General features: G+C 46.0%; 1 protein-coding gene across 1 annotated transcript in view; it reads left to right on the top strand.

Annotated features, from left to right (window-relative positions):
- The window catches only part of LOC131369868 (uncharacterized), a 123,069-nt gene that overhangs the window by 87,944 nt on the left and 10,811 nt on the right, over nucleotides 1-24,314 (top strand). The window contains 10 exon segments of the mRNA XM_058416762.1: nucleotides 454-789; nucleotides 4,405-4,719; nucleotides 4,956-5,285; nucleotides 5,501-5,830; nucleotides 6,046-6,360; nucleotides 8,837-8,842; nucleotides 11,637-11,945; nucleotides 15,552-15,947; nucleotides 16,109-16,420; nucleotides 21,710-22,045. Coding sequence (XP_058272745.1) covers nucleotides 454-789; nucleotides 4,405-4,719; nucleotides 4,956-5,285; nucleotides 5,501-5,830; nucleotides 6,046-6,360; nucleotides 8,837-8,842; nucleotides 11,637-11,945; nucleotides 15,552-15,947; nucleotides 16,109-16,420; nucleotides 21,710-22,045 — 2,985 coding nt within the window.

Raw genomic sequence — 24,314 nt, 5'->3', positions numbered from 1 at the left:
TAGTTTCATTGCGAAGCATTGTTTCCTTTGTGTTACCTGCCAAGCCTTGATTTATCGATAGTCTCGTTTCCTCGTGTATGGCCTTGCTCGTTTTTCTTCTGACTTCGTTTTTTGGACTAGCGTTTTGGTTTTGACTTTCTCTTCATTGCTTTCTGGTTTTCGACTCTATCTTTTCCGTGACCTCGACCAAGATCTTAGCCTTTGGCCCTTTACCTCATCCGCGTATGGATGCTAATACTCCTACGTCTGACGGGACGTTACACTCACACAATACAAATAATTAGCATGTAGTTTAAGATTAATTACCCAATTCAAATGATGAAAATTTTATATTTTAATATTTTTTATGTAAAAGACATTTTGAGATATTATTAACTACTAACAGAAATAGAATCCTAAGAAATTCATTATCATAAATTAATATGATGTGCATTTTGCTGTTTCTCTTGTAAGGTAACATGCGACTCATTGGTGGCAACAACAACTGCTCTGGTAGAGTGGAGATCCTGCATGATGGTCAGTGGGGAACAGTGTGTGATAATGACTGGGACCTGAATGATGCAGAGGTGGTGTGTAGACAGCTTGGATGTGGTAAAGCGGTCACCGCTCATCAAAATGCCCACTTTGGTCAGGGAAGTGGCCCAATATGGCTGGATAATGTTCAGTGTTCTGGAAGTGAAAGCAACATCACACAGTGCTCTCATAGAGATTTTGGATCACACGAGTGCAGCCATGGTGAAGATGCTGGTGTTACTTGCTCAGGTACAGAAAAGCAGAGAATCAGCTCCAGTCCACACTACAATATACTAAAGCTAAAATAGAGCTCTGACTCTTTCTTGTACCTGCCAGCCACACAGCAGGGCGTCTGCTTTTTATAGGATTATTTTTACTGTCACTTTGCAAATATTTAAGATTTGTATTAATTAAAAACAACACATTGGGTTAAAAATAACAACTCTAGTAAGAAATTAGATTTAAAATGTTTTAGCATGCAGTTTAAGATTAATTACCCAATTCAAATGATGAAAATTTTCTATTTTAATATTTTTTATGTTAAACACATTTTTTATTTCAATGTGTATCCCACCGAAGTTTTGAACGTGTGCAACTACTAATTCGAAAAGTTCAAGAACTACACCAGGCTACATATGTAACCCGGTTCCCTGAGAAGTGAACGAGTCGCTGCGTCATGACTGACGCTATGGGAACACTTTGTCGAGGAAGTTGTGTCTGAAGCTCTGTGTGCACACATGCCAATTTATTGGCTCAGATAGGACACAAGATGGAGGAATACATGTCAGCAAGTCCATAAGGGCATCTAGGTCACATCACTCCAGCTTCTATTTGTTTGAAGGAAGTGCGAGTGGACACCCGGGGTGTGGCCAGCGACACAGTGTCTCGTTCCCTTCTCAGGAAACATACAGTTTTGCTCAAAATTATTCATACCCTTGGTATTTTCATAGTGATTTAAGTTGTCTTCTGTGATGAAGAATGAGTTTTATAATACTTTCATATATTTAATATGTGACAAACAACTGAAGAAATAACAACATGTGATATTTCAAGAAACCTGACATTTCATTGTTTTTTATGGACAAATATTCAAAAATCACCATGTTCAAAATGATTCCTACCTTTTATATTACAATGTTTCAATAATCAATAGAAAAGCTTCTTTTCTTAATGACAGGCTGTAAACGCTTCTTGTAGGTCTCCACAAAATTTCTACAGATCTGCTGCGGCAGGTTTCCTCACTCTTCCTTCGCTAAAGCCTCCAGTTGGTGGTTGATTTGGAAGGCTTCCTAGCCCTGAGCCAGATCTTTAACTCTCTCCACAAATTCTCAGTTGGGTTCAGGTCAGGGCTGATTCGCTGAAAGGTGGATCTTGATACCATCTCCCCTGCTTGGTTGAGAGTGTCTAATAGAGCTTTGGTGGTGATATGGGGGTTGGTTGCATCTTGGCAGATCTTTCTATCGACTCTAGAGGATACTTTGCACTTCCTGCCACGCCTATCCAGGTTTTTGACAGCGTTGAACATCTTGAATTTCTTGATGATACTCTGTACGGTTGATACAGGGAATTCCAGATCTTTCAAAATTGCCTTGTAGCCTTTGCCTCCACTATGGGCATTGACCAGACATGTACGAAGATCATGACTGAGTTCTTTCTTCTTTGCCATGGTGACAGTGACTGAGAATAATGAAAGCTTTGCCCCATTAATTATACTTTACAGAGCAGGTGCTACCATTTAACATTATTAGGCCTAAATTGATTACACCCTAAATTGATTAAATTGATTATAGTCACTGGAGTGTGAAACCACGTGCACTTTCACAAAATAAAGATTTTTTTCTGAGATTGGGAATAGGGTATGATTAATTTTGAACAGGCTCAAAAGAGAATCTCTGGCCATATCTATTGGTATACAAATGAAGTTTAGCTAACACATATGTGGGGTTGTGCATAACTAATGTATATTGAATACAATGGAAGTTTCGCTAAAGTAGTTTTTATGAATGAAAAAAAAAAACTATTGATTTGTCCAAGTGGTATGAATAATTTTAAGCACAACTGTACATAACCTTGTGTAGTTCCCTTTCTTGGGAATTCAATGCTGCGTCATGACTGATGCTATGGGAATATCAATACCCACGCTGCAACACACCGGTCAATGTCTGTCCCCGGGGCCGTGAGAGAGCACGAGCAAACAAGGAATAGGATATCAATCAGCTCTGAAGGACCTGGGACCCTGGAGTGGGGTCCTGGTCCAGGTTACAGAACCTGATAAAGGTGTGCAGAGAGGACCAGCCTGCCACAGCACAAATTTCCTGGAGGGGAACACACCTAGCCAAGGCACTGGACGAGGTGATATCCCTAGTAAAGTGAGCTCTGACGCCTAGAGGCTAAGCAATACCGTGCAAAGGCTCAAAGGGGGCCTCCAGCAGCCCCTCCAGGACCACAGAGAGGTCCCAGGAGGGGAGGCACGGTCTGCAGGAAGGCCTCAGCCACCTGGCATCGTGCAGAAAATGCAGTGTGGACTTAAACTGAACTTATCTTTGTCCTTAATCCCTTTTAAATTAAGCCACAGGCGCCTCTCCGAGGCAATTAACACAACCATAGAACAGCCTATGGCCATTGCTTTGTGGCATGGAGCGTGAGGTCTATGGCTCAACGCAGCTCAGAGACTGCCTCAGGGCAAAGTCCCTCGCTACAGTCAAGCTCTCTCAGCAGGTCAGCCTGGTAGGCCTGCAAAACCACCATGTTGTGCAGGGATGCACCAGCTTGGCCTGCTGCCATGTAGGCCTTCCCCACAAGGGCTGAGGTGGCTCTACATGGTTTAGAAGGGAGCACCGGCCTTCTCCATGCCGGCAATGTAGGGGAGAGATAGCTCGCAAGCGCCTCTTCAACCCTGGACATGTCTGCATAACTATAATTTTCAAGCCCTATAATGGCTGAATAATCAGAGGAGGCCGGGGAAAAAAAGTCATGCCGAAGAAGGATTCTTCCGGTCAGACAGCACTAACTTCCTCTTCAGGCCAATTTAAATTTAATTTGCTGACAGCTCGCTTTAAAACATCAGTTAGCTCCTCGAATGCCATTGACTGCAGTGGCAGATCGATGGAGGAATTTCCCTCCTCGCTCTCGTTGAGCTTCTCAGAGCCCTACGCAGACAAAGAAATATCCACATCTGGGTCCGGAAAAATCACAGCGTGAGCTCCCAAAACTGAAGCGGGAATATTGGAGTCAGGGGAGAGGACAGGAGAATGGGAAGGACCCATCTCTTGTTCCGCTTCCGCCAACTCAACCTGCGAACCCAATGATCTAAGCCGCCGGGCCGCCATACCGGACGTGGGACCCGAGCCACGAGGCGCAGAAGCCTGGCCGGAAAATACAGCCAAGCAGGATCGGGGCTTATGGAGAGGAAACCTCCTGCAATGCATGCAGCCAGCTCCCTCGAGAGCCGACCGGGCATGCTCTTCTCCCAAACAAACAACACAAAGAGCATGTGTGTCATCCTCCGTGATAAAACGGGGGCACGGATGCACACACATTTAACACCATAAATCTCTTGTCTTGTTTCTGTCTAGACAGACAGGACAAACAATCGACACACATACATGGAGCGCTTCCTGAAGACCAAAAATGCTAGAGTGGACTTGCTGGCCAAATAACAGGCAAAAAGGTCATGAACCAAAAAGCGCAGTCCGTGTGGCAAACAAATCTGACAAACACAATCTAAAGAACACGAGAACAAAAACCATGAGAACAAAACACAATGGCAAACACAATGGAAAACAAAGAATGGTTGAGAAATGATTAGAAATAATCGTTTAAAGTATTGATAAATAATAAGATTCACTATAATTAATTAACATGAACATGGTTTTTGATGTTTTGTCCTAGATGGCGCTAACATACGACTCATTGGTGGCACCGACTCCTGCTCTGGTAGAGTGGAGATCCTGCATGATGGTCAGTGGGGAACAGTGTGTGATAATGACTGGGACCTGAATGATGCAGAGGTGGTGTGTAGACAGCTTGGATGTGGTAAAGCAGTCACCGCTCATCAAAATGCCCACTTTGGTCAGGGAAGTGGCCCAATATTGCTGAATAATATTCAGTGTTCTGGAAGTGAAAGCAACATCACACAGTGCTCTCATAGAGGATTTGGATCACACAACTGCAACCATGGTGAAGATGCTGGTGTTACTTGCTCAGGTACAGAAAAGCAGAGAATCAGCTCCAATCCACACTACAATATACTAAAGCTAAAATAGAGCCCTGACTCTTTCTTACACTTGCCAGCCACTGTAGATAATATATAAGAAATAAAACACCAGGGGATTTATTGTTAATAATTTTTGAGAAATCATTAACAACTAACAGAAATGGAATAATGAGAGATTCATTATCATAAATTAATATAACATGAATTTTGATGTTTGTCTTGTAAGGTAACATACGACTTATTGGTGGCACCGACTCCTGCTCTGGTAGAGTGGAGATCCTGCATGATGGTCAGTGGGGAACAGTGTGTGATAATGACTGGTACCTGAATGATGCAGAGGTGGTGTGTAGACAGCTTGGATGTGGTAAAGCAGTCACCGCTCATCAAAATGCCCACTTTGGTCAGGGAAGTGGCCCAATATTGCTGAATAATATTCAGTGTTCTGGAAGTGAAAGCAACATCACACAGTGCTCTCATAGAGGATTTGGATCACACAACTGCAACCATGGTGAAGATGCTGGTGTTACTTGCTCAGGTACAGAAAAGCAGAGAATCAGCTCCAATCCACACTACAATATACTAAAGCTAAAATAGAGCCCTGACTCTTTCTTACACTTGCCAGCCACTGTAGATAATATATAAGAAATAAAACACCAGGGGATTTATTGTTAATAATTTTTGAGAAATCATTAACAACTAACAGAAATGGAATAATGAGAGATTCATTATCATAAATTAATATAACATGAATTTTGATGTTTGTCTTGTAAGGTAACATACGACTTATTGGTGGCACCGACTCCTGCTCTGGTAGAGTGGAGATCCTGCATGATGGTCAGTGGGGAACAGTGTGTGATAATGACTGGTACCTGAATGATGCAGAGGTGGTGTGTAGACAGCTTGGATGTGGTAAAGCAGTCACCGCTCATCAAAATGCCCACTTTGGTCAGGGAAGTGGCCCAATATTGCTGAATAATATTCAGTGTTCTGGAAGTGAAAGCAACATCACACAGTGCTCTCATAGAGGATTTGGATCACACAACTGCAACCATGGTGAAGATGCTGGTGTTACTTGCTCAGGTACAGAAAAGCAGAGAATCAGCTCCAATCCACACTACAATATACTAAAGCTAAAATAGAGCCCTGACTCTTTCTTACACTTGCCAGCCACTGTAGATAATATATAAGAAATAAAACACCAGGGGGTTTATTGTTAATAATTTTTGAGAAATCATTAACAACTAACAGAAATGGAATAATGAGAGATTCATTATCATAAATTAATATGACATGAATTTTGATGTTTGTCTTGTAAGGTAACATACGACTTATTGGTGGCACCGACTCCTGCTCTGGTAGAGTGGAGATCCTGCATGATGGTCAGTGGGGAACAGTGTGTGATAATGACTGGAACCTGAATGTTGCAGAGGTGGTGTGTAGACAGCTTGGATGTGGTAAAGCTGTCACCGCTCATCAAAGTGCCCACTTTGGTCAGGGAAGTGGCCCAATATTGCTGAATAATATTCAGTGTTCTGGAAGTGAAAGCAACATCACACAGTGCTCTCATAGTGGATTTGGATCACACAACTGCAGACATGGTGACGATGCTGGTGTTACTTGCTCAGGTACATGTTGTAAGATTATTTTCACTCTCAAATTATGTTAATATGTAATTTTATGTTATAAATAATTGTTATTTTTTATTAATTAAATTAAACAACACATAGTACATTTTATATATTACAGTTACATTTAATATGGCAGAATATGCATGAACTTTATTCATGTTTTTTATGTCAGACGAATACAAACTGGGATGCATGTCCCCTCTAATAGGACAGGACAATTTTGGAGAAAAATGCTGAATATTTTGTCTAAAAAACAGATCTGCAGTGAAACGAAACTTCTCACTGTCACGAGGCCTGAACACCAGAGGGAGCCGTCGCCCGAATATTAACTTTTTCTGCTCACTTCCGGTTCTATGACCTATATAAACCGCACGCTACCTTAGTTTCATTGCGAAGCATTGTTTCCTTTGTGTTACCTGCCAAGCCTTGATTTATCGATAGTCTCGTTTCCTCGTGTATGACCTTGCTCGTTTTTCTTCTGACTTCGTTTTTTGAACTAGCGTTTTGGTTTTGACTTTCTCTTCATTGCTTTCTGGTTTTCGACTCTATCTTTTCCGTGACCTCGACCAAGATCTTTGCCTTTGGCCCTTTACCTCATCCGCGTATGGATTCTAATACTCCTACGTCTGACGGGACGTTACAGAATGCTTCGCCAGAGATGAGTCCAGCGGATATGCAAGTGGCACTGTGGCGGCAGCGCGTCCTTATTCAAGCTTACCAGGCGGAGGTCGACGCGCTGAAGGCAGCTAACCAACAGCTCCAGCAGCAGCCACTGGATCAGGCAGCAGCCGCCGCGCCAGCGCATGACGCCCGCCGCGAACTTCCTCATTTTGCCCTTCCTGAGAAGTTTGACGGATCCACCGATCGTTGCCAAGGTTTTCTTCGTCAGTGTGATAACTATTTCGCTCACCAACCTGAGGCTTACCGCGACGAAAGAACCAGGTGCGCGTTCATATTATCCTTACTAACCGGTAGAGCGCTAGATTGGGCAGCAGCAGTTTGGGATTCTGACCCCCAAGTTAAATCATCCGCGGATTATTTCGCTAATTTAATTAAGGAAGTGTTCGAATACCCGGCGGGCGGCAAGGATGTTTCCGTTCAGCTGCTGGAATTACGCCAGGGGAGGGACGCCGCCGCGGATTATGCTATAAAATTCCGCACGTTGGCAGCGCAGTCGGGATGGAATGCTACTGCACTCATGGCGGTCTTCCGCGAGGGGCTCAACCCGGAGTTACAAGCAGAGATGGCATGCCGTGAAACGAACGTCACGTTGTCCCAATATATTTCCACTGCCATCCGTCTGGATAACCTGCGTTGCCAGCACCGCCCTACAGCCGCCACCTCACGCCCCCTGCCGCGTTATAAAATGGAGGAGCGACCGCACACAGAGGATTATTCTGAACCCATGCAGCTGGGAAGGGCACGAGTCACAGCAGAGGAACGTGAACGGCGTACTAAACTCAACCTCTGCTTCTACTTTGGAAAACCCAGTCATAGAGTGATCCGATGTCCTGAAATATCATCTACGCCACAGGTAGAAAACATAGTTCACTTATCCAAAGTTTCTCTTCTGGCATATCTTCTCCTTGCTCATTCTCAGTTTTTCGTCACAGCAGTAATTGACTCGGGTTCAGCGGTCAACCTCATGGACGAGATGCTGGTGCGCAATCTACACATCCCCACAGTCCCATGCATTCCCCCGCTCAGAGTGACTGCCATCGATGATCAGCCCATCGGAGGGGGCCTCATTTCTCGGCAAACCCAACCTATCGACCTCCAACTTGGATTATTCCATCATGAACGTTTATCGTTCTTTGTCATCTCCTCCCCGTCCAACCCCATAGTGCTGGGCCTTCCATGGCTACAGCTTCACGACCCAGACATCTCCTGGAAGGATGGTGACCTCCGACAGTGGGCCCCTTTCTGCATAAAGAACTGTTTTTTGAACCACACTCCACGTCCATGCCTCGCTACTTCCATTGAAAGCCCAGCTTCGTCCAGTCCCACTTTGCTCCCTCCTGAATACTACGAACTATGTGAAGTGTTTAGTAAGGAAAAAGCAACCAGGCTCCCACCACACAGACCATGGGACTGCACCATTAAACTCCTCCCCAATGCCATCCCTCCTAAGAACCGAGTTTACCCTCTCTCCATCCCAGAAAAGAAAGCTATGGAGGACTACATCGAAGAAGCCCTTGCAGCGGGTTATATACGGCCCTCTACATCTCTGGCGGCGGCGGGTTTCTTCTTTGTGGAAAAGAAGGATGGAGGGCTCCGCCCATGCATTGACTATCGCGGTTTGAACGCTATCACCGTGCCCTACCCTTATCCTCTCCCCTTAGTTCCAACCGCCCTTGAACAGCTACAAGGGGCCAAGGTGTTCACCAAACTCGACCTACGCAGTGCCTACAAACTGATCAGGATAAGAGAAGGAGACGAATGGAAGACTGCTTTCCACACCACTAATGGACACTACGAGTACCTAGTCATGCCTTACGGGCTCACTAACGCCCCGGCGGTGTTTCAATCCATGATAAATGAGATATTCAGGGACATTCTCCACAGCCACGTAATAGCCTACATTGACGACATTTTGATCTACTCATCAGACTTGAAACAACATGTTTCCCACGTTCGAGCAGTCCTCCACCGCCTGGCAACCCATAACCTCTTCGTGAAGTTGGAAAAGTGTGAGTTCCACCGTTCCTCCATCACGTTTCTCGGTTACGTGATTTCTCAAACGGGGGTGGAGATGGACCAGTCAAAAGTGTCCGCGATCATGTCCTGGCCTGAGCCCACCAATGTTAAAGGCCTCCAACGATTCCTGGGGTTTGCTAACTTTTATCGCCGTTTCATCCGGAACTATAGCACCATAGCCAGTCCCCTGACCTCGTTATTAAAGGGGAAACCACAGAAACTAAAATGGACTGATCAAGCCCGAACAGCCTTCGATAAGCTTAAGCACAGCTTCTCCTCCGCCCCTATACTCCGACACCCACGACCTGACTTACCTTTTACAGTAGAAGTGGACGCCTCGAACAGCGGGGTGGCAGCAGTACTTTCTCAACGCCAGCCGGAGTCCGGCAAACTACATCCCTGTGCCTTCTACTCTCGGAAACTAACACCGGCGGAATTGAATTACGACGTGGGCAATAAGGAACTTCTAGCTATGAAGGTTGCCCTCGAGGAATGGAGACATTGGTTGGAGGGGGCAGCTCACCCGTTCCTCATACTCACAGATCACCGTAACCTGGCGTACCTCCGAGAAGCTAAGCGCCTCAATCCACGCCAAGCCAGGTGGGCCTTATTTTTCTCACGGTTCAAGTTCACGGTCACCTATCGTCCCGGCACAAAGAACAGGAAAGCAGACGCCCTCTCTAGAATCCATGAGGTCAGCGAATCACCCTCACACCCGAGTAATATACTCCCACCATCCGTTTTAGTAGGCCCCATTCGTTGGGATTTCATAGGAGAAATTGAAAGGGCTTACACCTCCGAGGCTCCTCCCCCAAATTGTCCACCCTCCAAACATTATGTTCCCACCACGTACCGTCTAAGACTGATCAGGTGCACGCACGAATGCCCCAGCTCCGGCCACCCTGGCATCCATCGTACGGCCCAATTGCCGCGTCACACCTTTTGGTGGCCTTCTCTTCTCCAGGATGTAGAAAGGTTTGTACGCTCATGCTCCATTCCCGAACCGATCGCCATCTGCCTGAGGGCCTGTTGGAGCCCCTACCCGTCCCACGCCGTCCCTGGTCTCACATTTCTATTGACTTTCTCACTGACCTCCCCGACTCACAGGGCTTCACAACCATCATGGTTATCATTGACCGGTTTTCCAAGGCATGCAAATTAGTTCCCATAAAGGGATTACCTACTTCCATGGAGACCGCCGTAGCCATTTTCCACAACGTCTTCCGGAATTTTGGGCTCCCCGAGGACATTGTATCGGATCGGGGGCCACAGTTTACCTCCAGGGTCTGGCAGGAGTTCTGCAAGCAACTGAGAATCAAAGTCACACTGAGCTCAGGATACCACCCCCAATCTAACGGGCAAGCCGAACGTCTGAACCAAGAACTAGGAAGGTTTTTGAGGGCTTACTGCAGTAAGGAACAGCATCGATGGAGTGAATTCCTCCCATGGGCCGAATACGCTCAGAACTCCCTCACCCATTCCTCTACGGGGCTGACACCCTTCCAATGTGTTTTTGGCTATCAACCCCCCCTGTTCCCGTGGTCCGGGGAGCCCTCAGACGTCCCCGCGGTGGACGAATGGTCCAGGCGAAGCCAGGAGATCTGGGAACGAGCCCATGTTCGCCTTCAACGGGCTTCATCCACCTGGTTAATCCCGTCTCGTTTCACCTAGAGCTGCCTGCCTCCTACCGCCTCGCACCCACCTTTCATGTATCGCTGCTCAAGCCCTATCACGAGCCACAGACCGCGGACCCCTCTGCCCATGAGCCACCCCCTCCCCTGGACATTGACGGTTCCCTCGCCTATCGGGTTCACACCATCCTTAACTCGCGTCATCAGGGCCGCCGCCTCCAATACTTGGTGGACTGGGAGGGATATGGCCCGGAGGAGCGATGCTGGGTCAATGCAAACGATATCCTGGACCCCGGTCTCATAGATGAATTCCACCTGAACTTTCCCCACAGACCCGCCCCTCGCCCGTGGGGACGCCCTCGACGCCGAACACCTGGAGGTGTTCTTAGACGGGGGGGTTCTGTCACGAGGCCTGAACACCAGAGGGAGCCGTCGCCCAAATATTAACTGTTTCTGCTCACTTCCGGTTCTATGACCTATATAAACCGCACGCTACCTTAGTTTCATTGCGAAGCATTGTTTCCTTTGTGTTACCTGCCAAGCCTTGATTTATCGATAGTCTCGTTTCCTCGTGTATGGCCTTGCTCGTTTTTCTTCTGACTTCGTTTTTTGGACTAGTGTTTTGGTTTTGACTTTCTCTTCATTGCTTTCTGGTTTTCGACTCTATCTTTTCCGTGACCTCGACCAAGATCTTAGCCTTTGGCCCTTTACCTCATCCGCGTATGGATGCTAATACTCCTACATCTGACGGGACGTTACACTCACACAATACAAATAATTAGCATGTAGTTTAAGATTAATTACCCAATTCAAATGATGAAAATTTTATATTTTAATATTTTTTATGTAAAAGACATTTTGAGATATTATTAACTACTAACAGAAATAGAATCCTAAGAAATTCATTATCATAAATTAATATGATGTGCATTTTGCTGTTTCTCTTGTAAGGTAACATGCGACTCATTGGTGGCAACAACAACTGCTCTGGTAGAGTGGAGATCCTGCATGATGGGCAGTGGGGAACAGTGTGTGATAATGACTGGGACCTGAATGATGCAGAGGTGGTGTGTAGACAGCTTGGATGTGGTAAAGCTGTCACCGCTCATCAAAATGCCCACTTTGGTCAGGGAAGTGGCCCAATATGGCTGGATAATGTTCAGTGTTCTGGAAGTGAAAGCAACATCACACAGTGCTCTCATAGAGATTTTGGATCACATGAGTGCAGCCATGGTGAAGATGCTGGTGTTACTTGCTCAGGTACAGAAAAGCAGAGAATCAGCTCCAGTCCACACTACAATATACTAAAGCTAAAATAGAGCTCTGACTCTTTCTTGTACCTGCCAGCCACACAGCAGGGCGTCTGCTTTTTATAGGATTATTTTTACTGTCACTTTGCAAATATTTAAGATTTGTATTAATTAAAAACAACACATTGGGTTAAAAATAACAACTCTAGTAAGAAATTAGATTTAAAATGTTTTAGCATGCAGTTTAAGATTAATTACCCAATTCAAATGATGAAAATTTTCTATTTTAATATTTTTTATGTTAAACACATTTTTTATTTCAATGTGTATCCCACCGAAGTTTTGAACGTGTGCAACTACTAATTCGAAAAGTTCAAGAACTACACCAGGCTACATATGTAACCCGGTTCCCTGAGAAGTGAACGAGTCGCTGCGTCATGACTGACTCTATGGGAACACTTTGTCGAGGAAGTTGTGTCTGAAGCTCTGTGTGCACACATGCCAATTTATTGGCTCAGATAGGACACAAGATGGAGGAATACATGTCAGCAAGTCCATAAGGGCATCTAGGTCACATCACTCCAGCTTCTATTTGTTTGAAGGAAGTGCGAGTGGACACCCGGGGTGTGGCCAGCGACACAGTGTCTCGTTCCCTTCTCAGGAAACATACAGTTTTGCTCAAAATTATTCATACCCTTGGTATTTTCATAGTGATTTAAGTTGTCTTCTGTGATGAAGAATGAGTTTTATAATACTTTCATATATTTAATATGTGACAAACAACTGAAGAAATAACAACATGTGATATTTCAAGAAACCTGACATTTCATTGTTTTTTATGGACAAATATTCAAAAATCACCATGTTCAAAATGATTCCTACCTTTTATATTACAATGTTTCAATAATCAATAGAAAAGCTTCTTTTCTTAATGACAGGCTGTAAACGCTTCTTGTAGGTCTCCACAAAATTTCTACAGATCTGCTGTGGCAGGTTTCCTCACTCTTCCTTCGCTAAAGCCTCCAGTTGGTGGTTGATTTGGAAGGCTTCCTAGCCCTGAGCCAGATCTTTAACACTCTCCACAAATTCTCAGTTGGGTTCAGGTCAGGGCTGATTCGCTGAAAGGTGGATCTTGATACCATCTCCCCTGCTTGGTTGAGAGTGTCTAATAGAGCTTTGGTGGTGATATGGGGGTTGGTTGCATCTTGGCAGATCTTTCTATCGACTCTAGAGGATACTTTGCACTTCCTGCCACGCCTATCCAGGTTTTTGACAGCGTTGAACATCTTGAATTTCTTGATGATACTCTGTACGGTTGATACAGGGAATTCCAGATCTTTCAAAATTGCCTTGTAGCCTTTGCCTCCACTATGGGCATTGACCAGACATGTACGAAGATCATGACTGAGTTCTTTCTTCTTTGCCATGGTGACAGTGACTGAGAATAATGAAAGCTTTGCCCCATTAATTATACTTTACAGAGCAGGTGCTACCATTTAACATTATTAGGCCTAAATTGATTACACCTAAATTGATTAAATTGATTATAGTCACTGGAGTGTGAAACCACGTGCACTTTCACAAAATAAAGATTTTTTTCTGAGATTGGGAATAGGGTATGATTAATTTTGAACAGGCTCAAAAGAGAATCTCTGGCCATATCTATTGGTATACAAATGAAGTTTAGCTAACACATATGTGGGGTTGTGCATAACTAATGTATATTGAATACAATGGAAGTTTCGCTAAAGTAGTTTTTATAAATGAAAAAAAAAAACTATTGATTTGTCCAAGTGGTATGAATAATTTTAAGCACAACTGTACATAACCTTGTGTAGTTCCCTTTCTTGGGAATTCAATGCTGCGTCATGACTGATGCTATGGGAATATCAATACCCACGCTGCAACACACCGGTCAATGTCTGTCCCCGGGGCCGTGAGAGAGCACGAGCAAACAAGGAATAGGATATCAATCAGCTCTGAAAGACCTGGGACCCTGGAGTGGGGTCCTGGTCCAGGTTACAGAACCTGATAAAGGTGTGCAGAGAGGACCAGCCTGCCACAGCACAAATTTCCTGGAGGGGAACACACCTAGCCAAGGCACTGGACGAGGTGATATCCCTAGTAAAGTGAGCTCTGACGCCTAGAGGCTAAGCAATACCGTGCAAAGGCTCAAAGGGGGCCTCCAGCAGCCCCTCCAGGACCACAGAGAGGTCCCAGGAGGGGAGGCACGGTCTGCAGGAAGGCCTCAGCCACCTGGCATCATGCAGAAAATGCAGTGTGGACTTAAACTGAACTTATCTTTGTCCTTAATCCCTTTTAAATTAAGCCACAGGCGCCTCTCCGAGGCAATTAACACAACCATAGAACAGCCTATGGCCATTGCTTTGTGGCATGGAGCGTGAGGTCTATGGCTCAACGCAGCTCAGAGACTGCCTCAGGGCAAAGTCCCTCGCTACAGTCAAGCTCTCTCAGCAGGTCAGCCTGGTAGGCCTGCAAAACCACCATGTTGTGCAGGGATGCACCAGCTTGGCCTGCTGCCATGTAGGCCTTCCCCACAAGGGCTGAGGTGGCTCTACATGGTTTAGAAGGGAGCACCGGCCTTCTCCATGCTGGCAATGTAGGGGAGAGATAGCTCGCAAGCGCCTCTTCAACCCTGGACATGTCTGCATAACTATAATTTTCAAGCCCTATAATGGCTGAATAATCAGAGGAGGCCGGGGAAAAAAAGTCATGCCGAAGAAGGATTCTTCCGGTCAGACAGCACTAACTTCCTCTTCAGGCCAATTTAAATTTAATTTGCTGACAGCTCGCGTTAAAACATCAGTTAGCTCCTCGAATGCCATTGACTGCAGTGGCAGATCGATGGAGGAATTTCCCTCCTCGCTGTCGTTGAGCTTCTCAGAGCCCTACGCAGACAAAGAAATATCCACATCTGGGTCCGGAAAAATCACAGCGTGAGCTCCCAAAACTGAAGCAGGAATATTGGAGTCAGGGGAGAGGACAGGAGAATGGGAAGGACCCATCTCTTGTTCCGCTTCCGCCAACTCAACCTGCGAACCCAATGATCTAAGCCGCCGGGCCGCCATACCGGACGTGGGACCCGAGCCACGAGGCGCAGAAGCCTGGCCGGAAAATACAGCCAAGCAGGATCGGGGCTTATGGAGAGGAAACCTCCTGCAATGCATGCAGCCAGCTCCCTCGAGAGCCGACCGGGCATGCTCTTCTCCCAAACAAACAACACAAAGAGCATGTGTGTCATCCTCCGTGATAAAACGGGGGCACGGATGCACACACATTTAACACCATAAATCTCTTGTCTTGTTTCTGTCTAGACAGACAGGACAGACCAAAAATGCTAGAGTGGACTTGCTGGCCATATAACAGGCAAAAAGGTCATGAACCAAAAAGCGCAGTCCGTGTGGCAAACAAATCTGACAAACACAATCTAAAGAACACGAGAACAAAAACCATGAGAACAAAACACAATGGCAAACACAATCGAAAACAAAGAATGGTTGAGAAATGATTAGAAATAATCATTTAAAGTATTGATAAATAATAAGATTCATTATAATTAATTAACATGAACATGGTTTTTGATGTTTTGTCCTAGATGGCTCTAACATACGACTCATTGGTGGCACCGACTCCTGCTCTGGTAGAGTGGAGATCCTGCATGATGGTCAGTGGGGAACAGTGTGTGATAATGACTGGGACCTGAATGATGCAGAGGTGGTGTGTAGACAGCTTGGATGTGGTAAAGCAGTCACCGCTCATCAAAATGCCCACTTTGGTCAGGGAAGTGGCCCAATATTGGTGAATCATATTCAGTGTTCTGGAAGTGAAAGCAACATCACACAGTGCTCTCATAGAGGATTTGGATCACACAACTGCAGCCATGGTGAAGATGCTGGTGTTACTTGCTCAGGTACAGAAAAGCAGAGAATCAGCTCCAATCCACACTACAATATACTAAAGCTAAAATAGAGCCCTGACTCTTTCTTACACTTGCCAGCCACTGTAGATAATATATAAGAAATAAAACACCAGGGGGTTTATTGTTAATAATTTTTGAGAAATCATTAACAACTAACAGAAATGGAATAATGAGAGATTCATTATCATAAATTAATATAACATGAATTTTGATGTTTGTCTTGTAAGGTAACATACGACTTATTGGTGGCACCGACTCCTGCTCTGGTAGAGTGGAGATCCTGCATGATGGTCAGTGGGGAACAGTGTGTGATGATGACTGGGACCTGAATGATGCAGAGGTGGTGTGTAGACAGCTTGGATGTGGTAAAGCTGTCACCGCTCATCAAAATGCCCACTTTGGTCAGGGAAGTGGCCCAATATTGCTGAATAATATTCAGTGTTCTGGAAGTGAAAGCAACATCACACAGTGCTCTCATATTGGATTTGGATCACACAACTGCAGCCATGGTGACGATGCTGGTGTTACTTGCTCAGGTACATGTTGTAAGATTATTTTCACTCTCAAATTATGTTAATATGTAATTTTATGTTATACATAATTGTTATTTTTTATTAATTAAATTAAACAACACATAGTACATTTTATATATTACAGTTACATTTAATATGGCAGAATATGCATGAACTTTATTCATGTTTTTTATGTCAGACGAATATAAACTGGGATGCATGTCCCCTCTAATAGGACAGGACAATTTTGGAGAAAAATGCTGAATATTTTGTCTAAAAAACAGATCTGCAGTGAAACGAAACTTCTCACTGTCACGAGGCCTGAACACCAGAGGGAGCCGTCGCCCGAATATTAACTTTTTCTGCTCACTTCCGGTTCTATGACCTATATAAACCGCACGCTACCTTAGTTTCATTGCGAAGCATTGTTTCCTTTGTGTTACCTGCCAAGCCTTGATTTATCGATAGTCTCGTTTCCTCGTGTATGACCTTGCTCGTTTTTCTTCTGTCTTCGTTTTTTGAACTAGCGTTTTGGTTTTGACTTTCTCTTCATTGCTTTCTGGCTTTCGACTCTATCTTTTCCGTGACCTCGACCAAGATCTTAGCCTTTGGCCCTTTACCTCATCCGCGTATGGATTCTAATACTCCTACGTCTGACGGGACGTTACAGAATGCTTCGCCAGAGATGAGTCCAGCGGATATGCAAGCGGCACTGTGGCGGCAGCGCGTCCTTATTCAAGCTTACCAGGCGGAGGTCGACGCGCTGAAGGCAGCTAACCAACAGCTCCAGCAGCAGCCACTGGATCAGGCAGCAGCCGCCGCGCCAGCGCATGACGCCCGCCGCGAACTTCCTCATTTTGCCCTTCCTGAGAAGTTTGACGGATCCACCGATCGTTGCCGAGGTTTTCTTCGTCAGTGTGATAACTATTTCGCTCACCAACCTGAGGCTTACCGCGACGAAAGAACCAGGTGCGCGTTCATATTATCCTTACTAACCGGTAGAGCGCTAGATTGGGCAGCAGCAGTTTGGGATTCTGACCCCCAAGTTAAATCATCCACGGATTATTTCGCTAATTTAATTAAGGAAGTGTTCGAATACCCGGCGGGCGGCAAAGAAGGTTGTTTCCGTTCAGCTGCTGGAATTACGCCAGGGGAGGGACGCCGCCGTGGATTATGCTATAAAATTCTGCACGTTGGCAGCGCAGTCGGGATGGAATGCTACTGCACTCATGGCGGTCTTCCGCGAGGGGCTCAACCCGGAGTTACAAGCAGAGATGGCATGCCGCGAAACGAACGTCACGTTGTCCCAATATATTTCCACTGCCATCCGTCTGGATAACCTGCGTCGCCAGCACCGCCCTACAGCCGCCACCTCACGCCCCCTGCCGCGTTATAAAATGGAGGAGCGACCGCACACAGAGGATTATTCTGAACCCATGCAGCTGGGAAGGGCACGAGTCACAGCAGAGGAACGTGAACGGCGTACTAAACTCAACCTCTGCTTCTACTGTGGAAAACCCAGTCATAGAGTGCTCCGATGTCCTGAAAAATCATCTACGCCACAGGTAGAAAACATAGTTCACTTATCCAAAGTTTCTCTTCTGGCATATCTTCTCCTTGCTCATTCTCAGTTTTTCGTCACAGCACTAATTGACTCGGGTTCAGCGGTCAACCTCATGGACGAGATGCTGGTGCGCAATCTACACATCCCCACAGTCCCATGCATTCCCCCGCTCAGAGTGACTGCCATCGATGATCAGCCCATCGGAGGGGGCCTCATTTCTCGGCAAACCCAACCTATCGACCTCCAACTTGGATTATTCCATCATGAACGTTTATCGTTCTTTGTCATCTCCTCCCCGTCCAACCCCATAGTGCTGGGCCTTCCATGGCTACAGCTTCACGACCCAGACATCTCCTGGAAGGATGGTGACCTCCGACAGTGGGCCCCTTTCTGCATAAAGAACTGTTTTTTGAACCACACTCCACGTCCATGCCTCGCTACTTCCATTGAAAGCCCAGCTTCGTCCAGTCCCACTTTGCTCCCTCCTGAATACTACAAACTACGTGAAGTGTTTAGTAAGGAAAAAGCAACCAGGCTCCCACCACACAGACCATGGGACTGCACCATTGAACTCCTCCCCAATGCCGTCCCTCCTAAGAACCGAGTTTACCCTCTCTCCATCCCAGAAAAGAAAGCTATGGAGGACTACATCGAAGAAGCCTTTGCAGCGGGTTATATACGGCCCTCTACATCTCTGGCGGCGGCGGGTTTCTTCTTTGTGGAAAAGAAGGATGGAGAGCTCCGCCCATGCATTGACTATCGCGGTTTGAATGCTATCACCGTGCCCTACCCTTATCCTCTCCCCTTAGTTCCAACCGCCCTTGAACAGCTACAAGGGGCCAAGGTGTTCACCAAACTCGACCTACGCAGTGCCTACAAACTGATCAGGATAAGAGAAGGAGACGAATGGAAGACTGCTTTCCACACCACTAATGGACACTACGAGTACCTAGTCATGCCTTACGGGCTCACTAACGCCCCGGCGGTGTTTCAATCCATGATAAATGAGATATTCAGGGACATGCTCCACAGCCACGTAATAGCCTACATTGACGACATTTTGATCTACTCATCAGACTTGAAACAACATGTTTCCCACGTTCGAGCAGTCCTCCACCGCCTGGCAACCCATAACCTCTTCGTGAAGTTGGAAAAGTGAGAGTTCCACCGTTCCTCCATCACGTTTCTCGGTTACGTGATTTCTCAAACGGGGGTGGAGATGGACCAGTCAAAAGTGTCCGCGATCATGTCCTGGCCTGAGCCCACCAATGTTAAAGGCCTCCAACGATTCCTGGGGTTTGTTAACTTTTATCGCCGTTTCATCCGGAACTATAGCACCATAGCCAGTCCCCTGACCTCGTTATTAAAGGGGAAACCACAGAAACTAAAATGGACTGATCAAGCCCGAACAGCCTTCGATAAGCTTAAGCACAGCTTCTCCTCCGCCCCTATACTCCGACACCCACGACCTGACTTACCTTTTACAGTAGAAGTGGACGCCTCGAACAGCGGGGTGGGAGCAGTACTTTCTCAACGCCAGCCGGAGTCCGGCAAACTACATCCCTGTGCCTTCTACTCTCGGAAACTAACACCGGCGGAATTGAATTACGACGTGGGCAATAAGGAACTTCTAGCTATGAAGGTTGCCCTCGAGGAATGGAGACATTGGTTGGAGGGGGCAGCTCACCCGTTCCTCATACTCACAGATCACCGTAACCTGACGTACCTCCAAGAAGCTAAGCGCCTCAATCCACACCAAGCCAGGTGGGCCTTATTTTTCTCACGGTTCAAGTTCACGGTCACCTATCGTCCCGGCACAAAGAACGGGAAAGCAGACGACCTCTCCAGAATCCATGAGGTCAGCGAATCACCCTCACACCCGAGTAATATACTCCCACCATCCGTTTTAGTAGCCCCCATTCGTTGGGATTTCATAGGAGAAATTGAAAGGGCTTACACCTCCGAGGCTCCTCCCCCAAATTGTCCACCCTCCAAACGTTATGTTCCCACCACTTACCGTCTAAGACTGATCAGGTGGACGGACGAATGCCCCAGCTCCGGCCACCCTGGCATCCATCGTACGGCCCAATTGCTGCGTCGCACCTTTTGGTGGCCTTCTCTTCTCCAGGATGTAGAAAGGTTTGTACGCTCATGCTCCATCTGCGCCCAGTCCCGAACCGATCGTCATCTGCCTGAGGGCCTGTTGGAGCCCCTACCCGTCCCACGCCGTCCCTGGTCTCACATTTCTATTGACTTTCTCACTGACCTCCCCGACTCACAGGGCTTCACAACCATCATGGTTATCATTGACCGGTTTTCCAAGGCATGCAAATTAGTTCCCATAAAGGGATTACCTACTTCCATGGAGACCGCCGTAGCCATTTTCCACAACGTCTTCCGGAATTTTGGGCTCCCCGAGGACATTGTATCGGATCGGGGGCCACAGTTTACCTCCAGGGTCTGGCAGGAGTTCTGCAAGCAACTGAGAATCAAAGTCAGTCTGAGCTCAGGATACCACCCCCAATCTAACGGGCAAGCCGAACGTCTGAACCAAGAACTAGGAAGGTTTTTGAGGGCTTACTGCAGTAAGGAACAGCATCGATGGAGTGAATTCCTCCCATGGGCCGAATACGCTCAGAACTCCCTCACCCATTCCTCTACGGGGCTGACACCCTTCCAATGTGTTTTTGGCTATCAACCACCCCTGTTCCCGTGGTCCGGGGAGCCCTCAGACGTCCCCACGGTGGACGAATGGTCCATGCGAAGCCAGGAGATCTGGGAACGAGCCCATGTTCGCCTTCAACGGGCTTCATCCGCCTGGTTAATCCCGTCTCGTTTCACCTAGAGCTGCCTGCCTCCTACCGCCTCGCACCCACCTTTCATGTATCGCTGCTCAAGCCCTATCACGAGCCACAGACCGCGGACCCCTCTGCCCATGAGCCACCCCCTCCCCTGGACATTGACGGTTCCCTCGCCTATCGGGTTCACACCATCCTTAACTCGCGTCGTCAGGGCCGCCGCCTCCAATACTTGGTGGACTGGGAGGGATATGGCCCGGAGGAGCGATGCTGGGTCAATGCAAACGATATCCTGGACCCCGCTCTCATAGATGAATTCCACCTGAACTTTCCCCACAGACCCGCCCCTCGCCCGTGGGGACGCCCTCGACGCCGAACACCTGGAGGTGTTCTTAGACGGGGGGGTTCTGTCACGAGGCCTGAACACCAGAGGGAGCCGTCGCCCAAATATTAACTGTTTCTGCTCACTTCCGGTTCTATGACCTATATAAACCGCACGCTACCTTAGTTTCATTCCGAAGCATTGTTTCCTTTGTGTTACCTGCCCAGCCTTGATTTATCGATAGTCTCGTTTCCTCGTGTATGGCCTTGCTCGTTTTTCTTCTGACTTCGTTTTTTGGACTAGCGTTTTGGTTTTGACTTTCTCTTCATTGCTTTCTGGTTTTCGACTCTATCTTTTCCGTGACCTCGACCAAGATCTTAGCCTTTGGCCCTTTACCTCATCCGTGTATGGATGGTAATACTCCTACGTCTGACGGGACGTTACACTCACACAATACAAATAATTAGCATGTAGTTTAAGATTAATAACCCAATTCAAATGATGAAAATTTTCTATTTTAATATTTTTTATGTAAAAGACATTTTTTGAGATATTATTAACTACTAACAGAAATAGAATCCTAAGAAATTCATTATCATAAATTAATATGATGTGCATTTTGCTGTTTCTCTTGTAAGGTAACATGCGACTCATTGGTGGCAACAACAACTGCTCTGGTAGAGTGGAGATCCTGCATGATGGTCAGTGGGGAACAGTGTGTGATAATGACTGGAACCTGAATGATGCAGAGGTGGTGTGTAGACAGCTTGGATGTGGTAAAGCTGTCACCGCTCATCAAAATGCCCACTTTGGTCAGGGAAGTGGCCCAATATGGCTGGATAATGTTCAGTGTTCTGGAAGTGAAAGCAACATCACACAGTGCTCTCATAGAGAATTTGGATCACACGACTGCAGCCATGGTGAAGATGCTGGTGTTACTTGCTCAGGTACAGAAAAGCAGAGAATCAGCTCCAGTCCACACCACAATATACTAAAGCTAAAATAGAGCTCTGACTCTTTCTTGTACCTGCCAGCCACACAGCAGGGCATCTGCTTTTTATAGGATTATTTTTACTGTCATTTTGCAAATATTTAAGATTTGTATTAATTAAAAACAACACATTGGGTTAAAAATAACAACTCTAGTAAGAAATTAGATTTAAAATGTTTTAGCATGCAGTTTAAGATTAATTACCCAATACTAATGAAGGAAATTTTCTATTTTAATATTCTTTATGTAAAAAACATTTTTTATTTCAATGTGTATCCCACCGAAGTTTTGAACGTGTGCAACTACTAATTCGAGAAGTTCAAGAACTACACCAGGCTACATATGTAACCCGGTTCCCTGAGAAGTGAACAAGTCGCTGCGTCATGACTGACGCTATGGGAACACTTTGTCGAGGAAGTTGTGTCTGAAGCTCTGTGTGCACACACGCCAATTTATTGGCTCAGATAGGACACAAGATGGAGGAATACATGTCAGCAAGTCCATAAGGGCATCTACGTCACATCACTCCAGCTTCTATTTGTTTGAAGGAAGTGCGAGTGGACACCCGGGGTGTGGCCAGCGACACAGTGTCTCGTTCCCTTCTCAGGAAACATACAGTTTTGCTCAAAATTATTCATACCCTTGGTATTTTCATAGTGTTTTTAAGTTGTCTTCTGTGATGAAGAATGAGTTTTATAATACTTTCATATATTTAATATGTGACAAACAACTGAAGAAATAACAACATGTGATATTTCAAGAAACCTGACATTTCATTGTTTTTTATGGACAAATATTCAAAAATCACCATGTTCAAAATGATTCCTACCTTTTATATTACAATGTTTCAATAATCAATAGAAAAGCTTCTTTTCTTAATGACAGCCTGTAAACGCTTCTTGTATGTCTCCACAAAATTTCTACAGATGTGCTGCGGCAGGTTTCCTCACTCTTCCTTCGCTAAAGCCTCCAGTTGGTGGTTGATTTGGAAGGCTTCCTAGCCCTGAGCCAGATCTTTAACTCTCTCCACAAATTCTCAGTTGGGTTCAGGTCAGGGCTGATTCGCTGAAAGGTGGATCTTGATACCATCTCCCCTGCTTGGTTGAGAGTGTCTAATAGAGCTTTGGTGGTGATATGGGGGTTGGTTGCATCTTGGCAGATCTTTCTATCGACTCTAGAGGATACTTTGCACTTCCTGCCACGCCTATCCAGGTTTTTGACAGCGTTGAACATCTTGAATTTCTTGATGATACTCTGTACGGTTGATACAGGGAATTCCAGATCTTTCAAAATTGCCTTGTAGCCTTTGCCTCCACTATGGGCATTGACCAGACATGTACGAAGATCATGACTGAGTTCTTTCTTCTTTGCCATGGTGACAGTGACTGAGAATAATGAAAGCTTTGCCCCATTAATTATACTTTACAGAGCAGGTGCTACCATTTAACATTATTAGGCCTAAATTGATTACACCTAAATTGATTAAATTGATTATAGTCACTGGAGTGTGAAACCACGTGCACTTTCACAAAATAAAGATTTTTTTCTGAGATTGGGAATAGGGTATGATTAATTTTGAACAGGCTCAAAAGAGAATCTCTGGCCATATCTATTGGTATACAAATGAAGTTTAGCTAACACATATGTGGGGTTGTGCATAACTAATGTATATTGAATACAATGGAAGTTTCGCTAAAGTAGTTTTTATAAATGAAAAAAAAAAAACTATTGATTTGTCCAAGCGGTATGAATAATTTTAAGCACAACTGTACATAACCTTGTGTAGTTCCCTTTCTTGGGAATTCAATGCTGCGTCATGACTGATGCTATGGGAATATCAATACCCACGCTGCAACACACCGGTCCCCGGGGCCGTGAGAGAGCACGAGCAAACAAGGAATAGGATATCAATCAGCTCTGAAGGACCTGGGACCCTGGAGTGGGGTCCTGGTCCAGGTTACAGAACCTGATAAAGGTGTGCAGAGAGGACCAGCCTGCCACAGCACAAATTTCCTGGAGGGGAACACACCTAGCCAAGGCACTGGACGAGGCGATATCCCTAGTAAAGTGAGCTCTGACGCCTAGAGGCTAAGCAATACCGTGCAAAGGCTCAAAGGGGGCCTCCAGCAGCCCCTCCAGGACCACAGAGAGGTCCCAGGAGGGGAGGCACGGTCTGCAGGAAGGCCTCAGCCACCTGGCATCGTGCAGAAAATGCAGTGTGGACTTAAACTGAACTTATCTTTGTCCTTAAT

This window comes from Hemibagrus wyckioides, linkage group LG02 (assembly GCF_019097595.1).
Source record: "Hemibagrus wyckioides isolate EC202008001 linkage group LG02, SWU_Hwy_1.0, whole genome shotgun sequence".
NCBI lineage: Eukaryota > Metazoa > Chordata > Actinopteri > Siluriformes > Bagridae > Hemibagrus > Hemibagrus wyckioides.
This window is presented reverse-complemented; position numbering and strand designations above follow the sequence as displayed.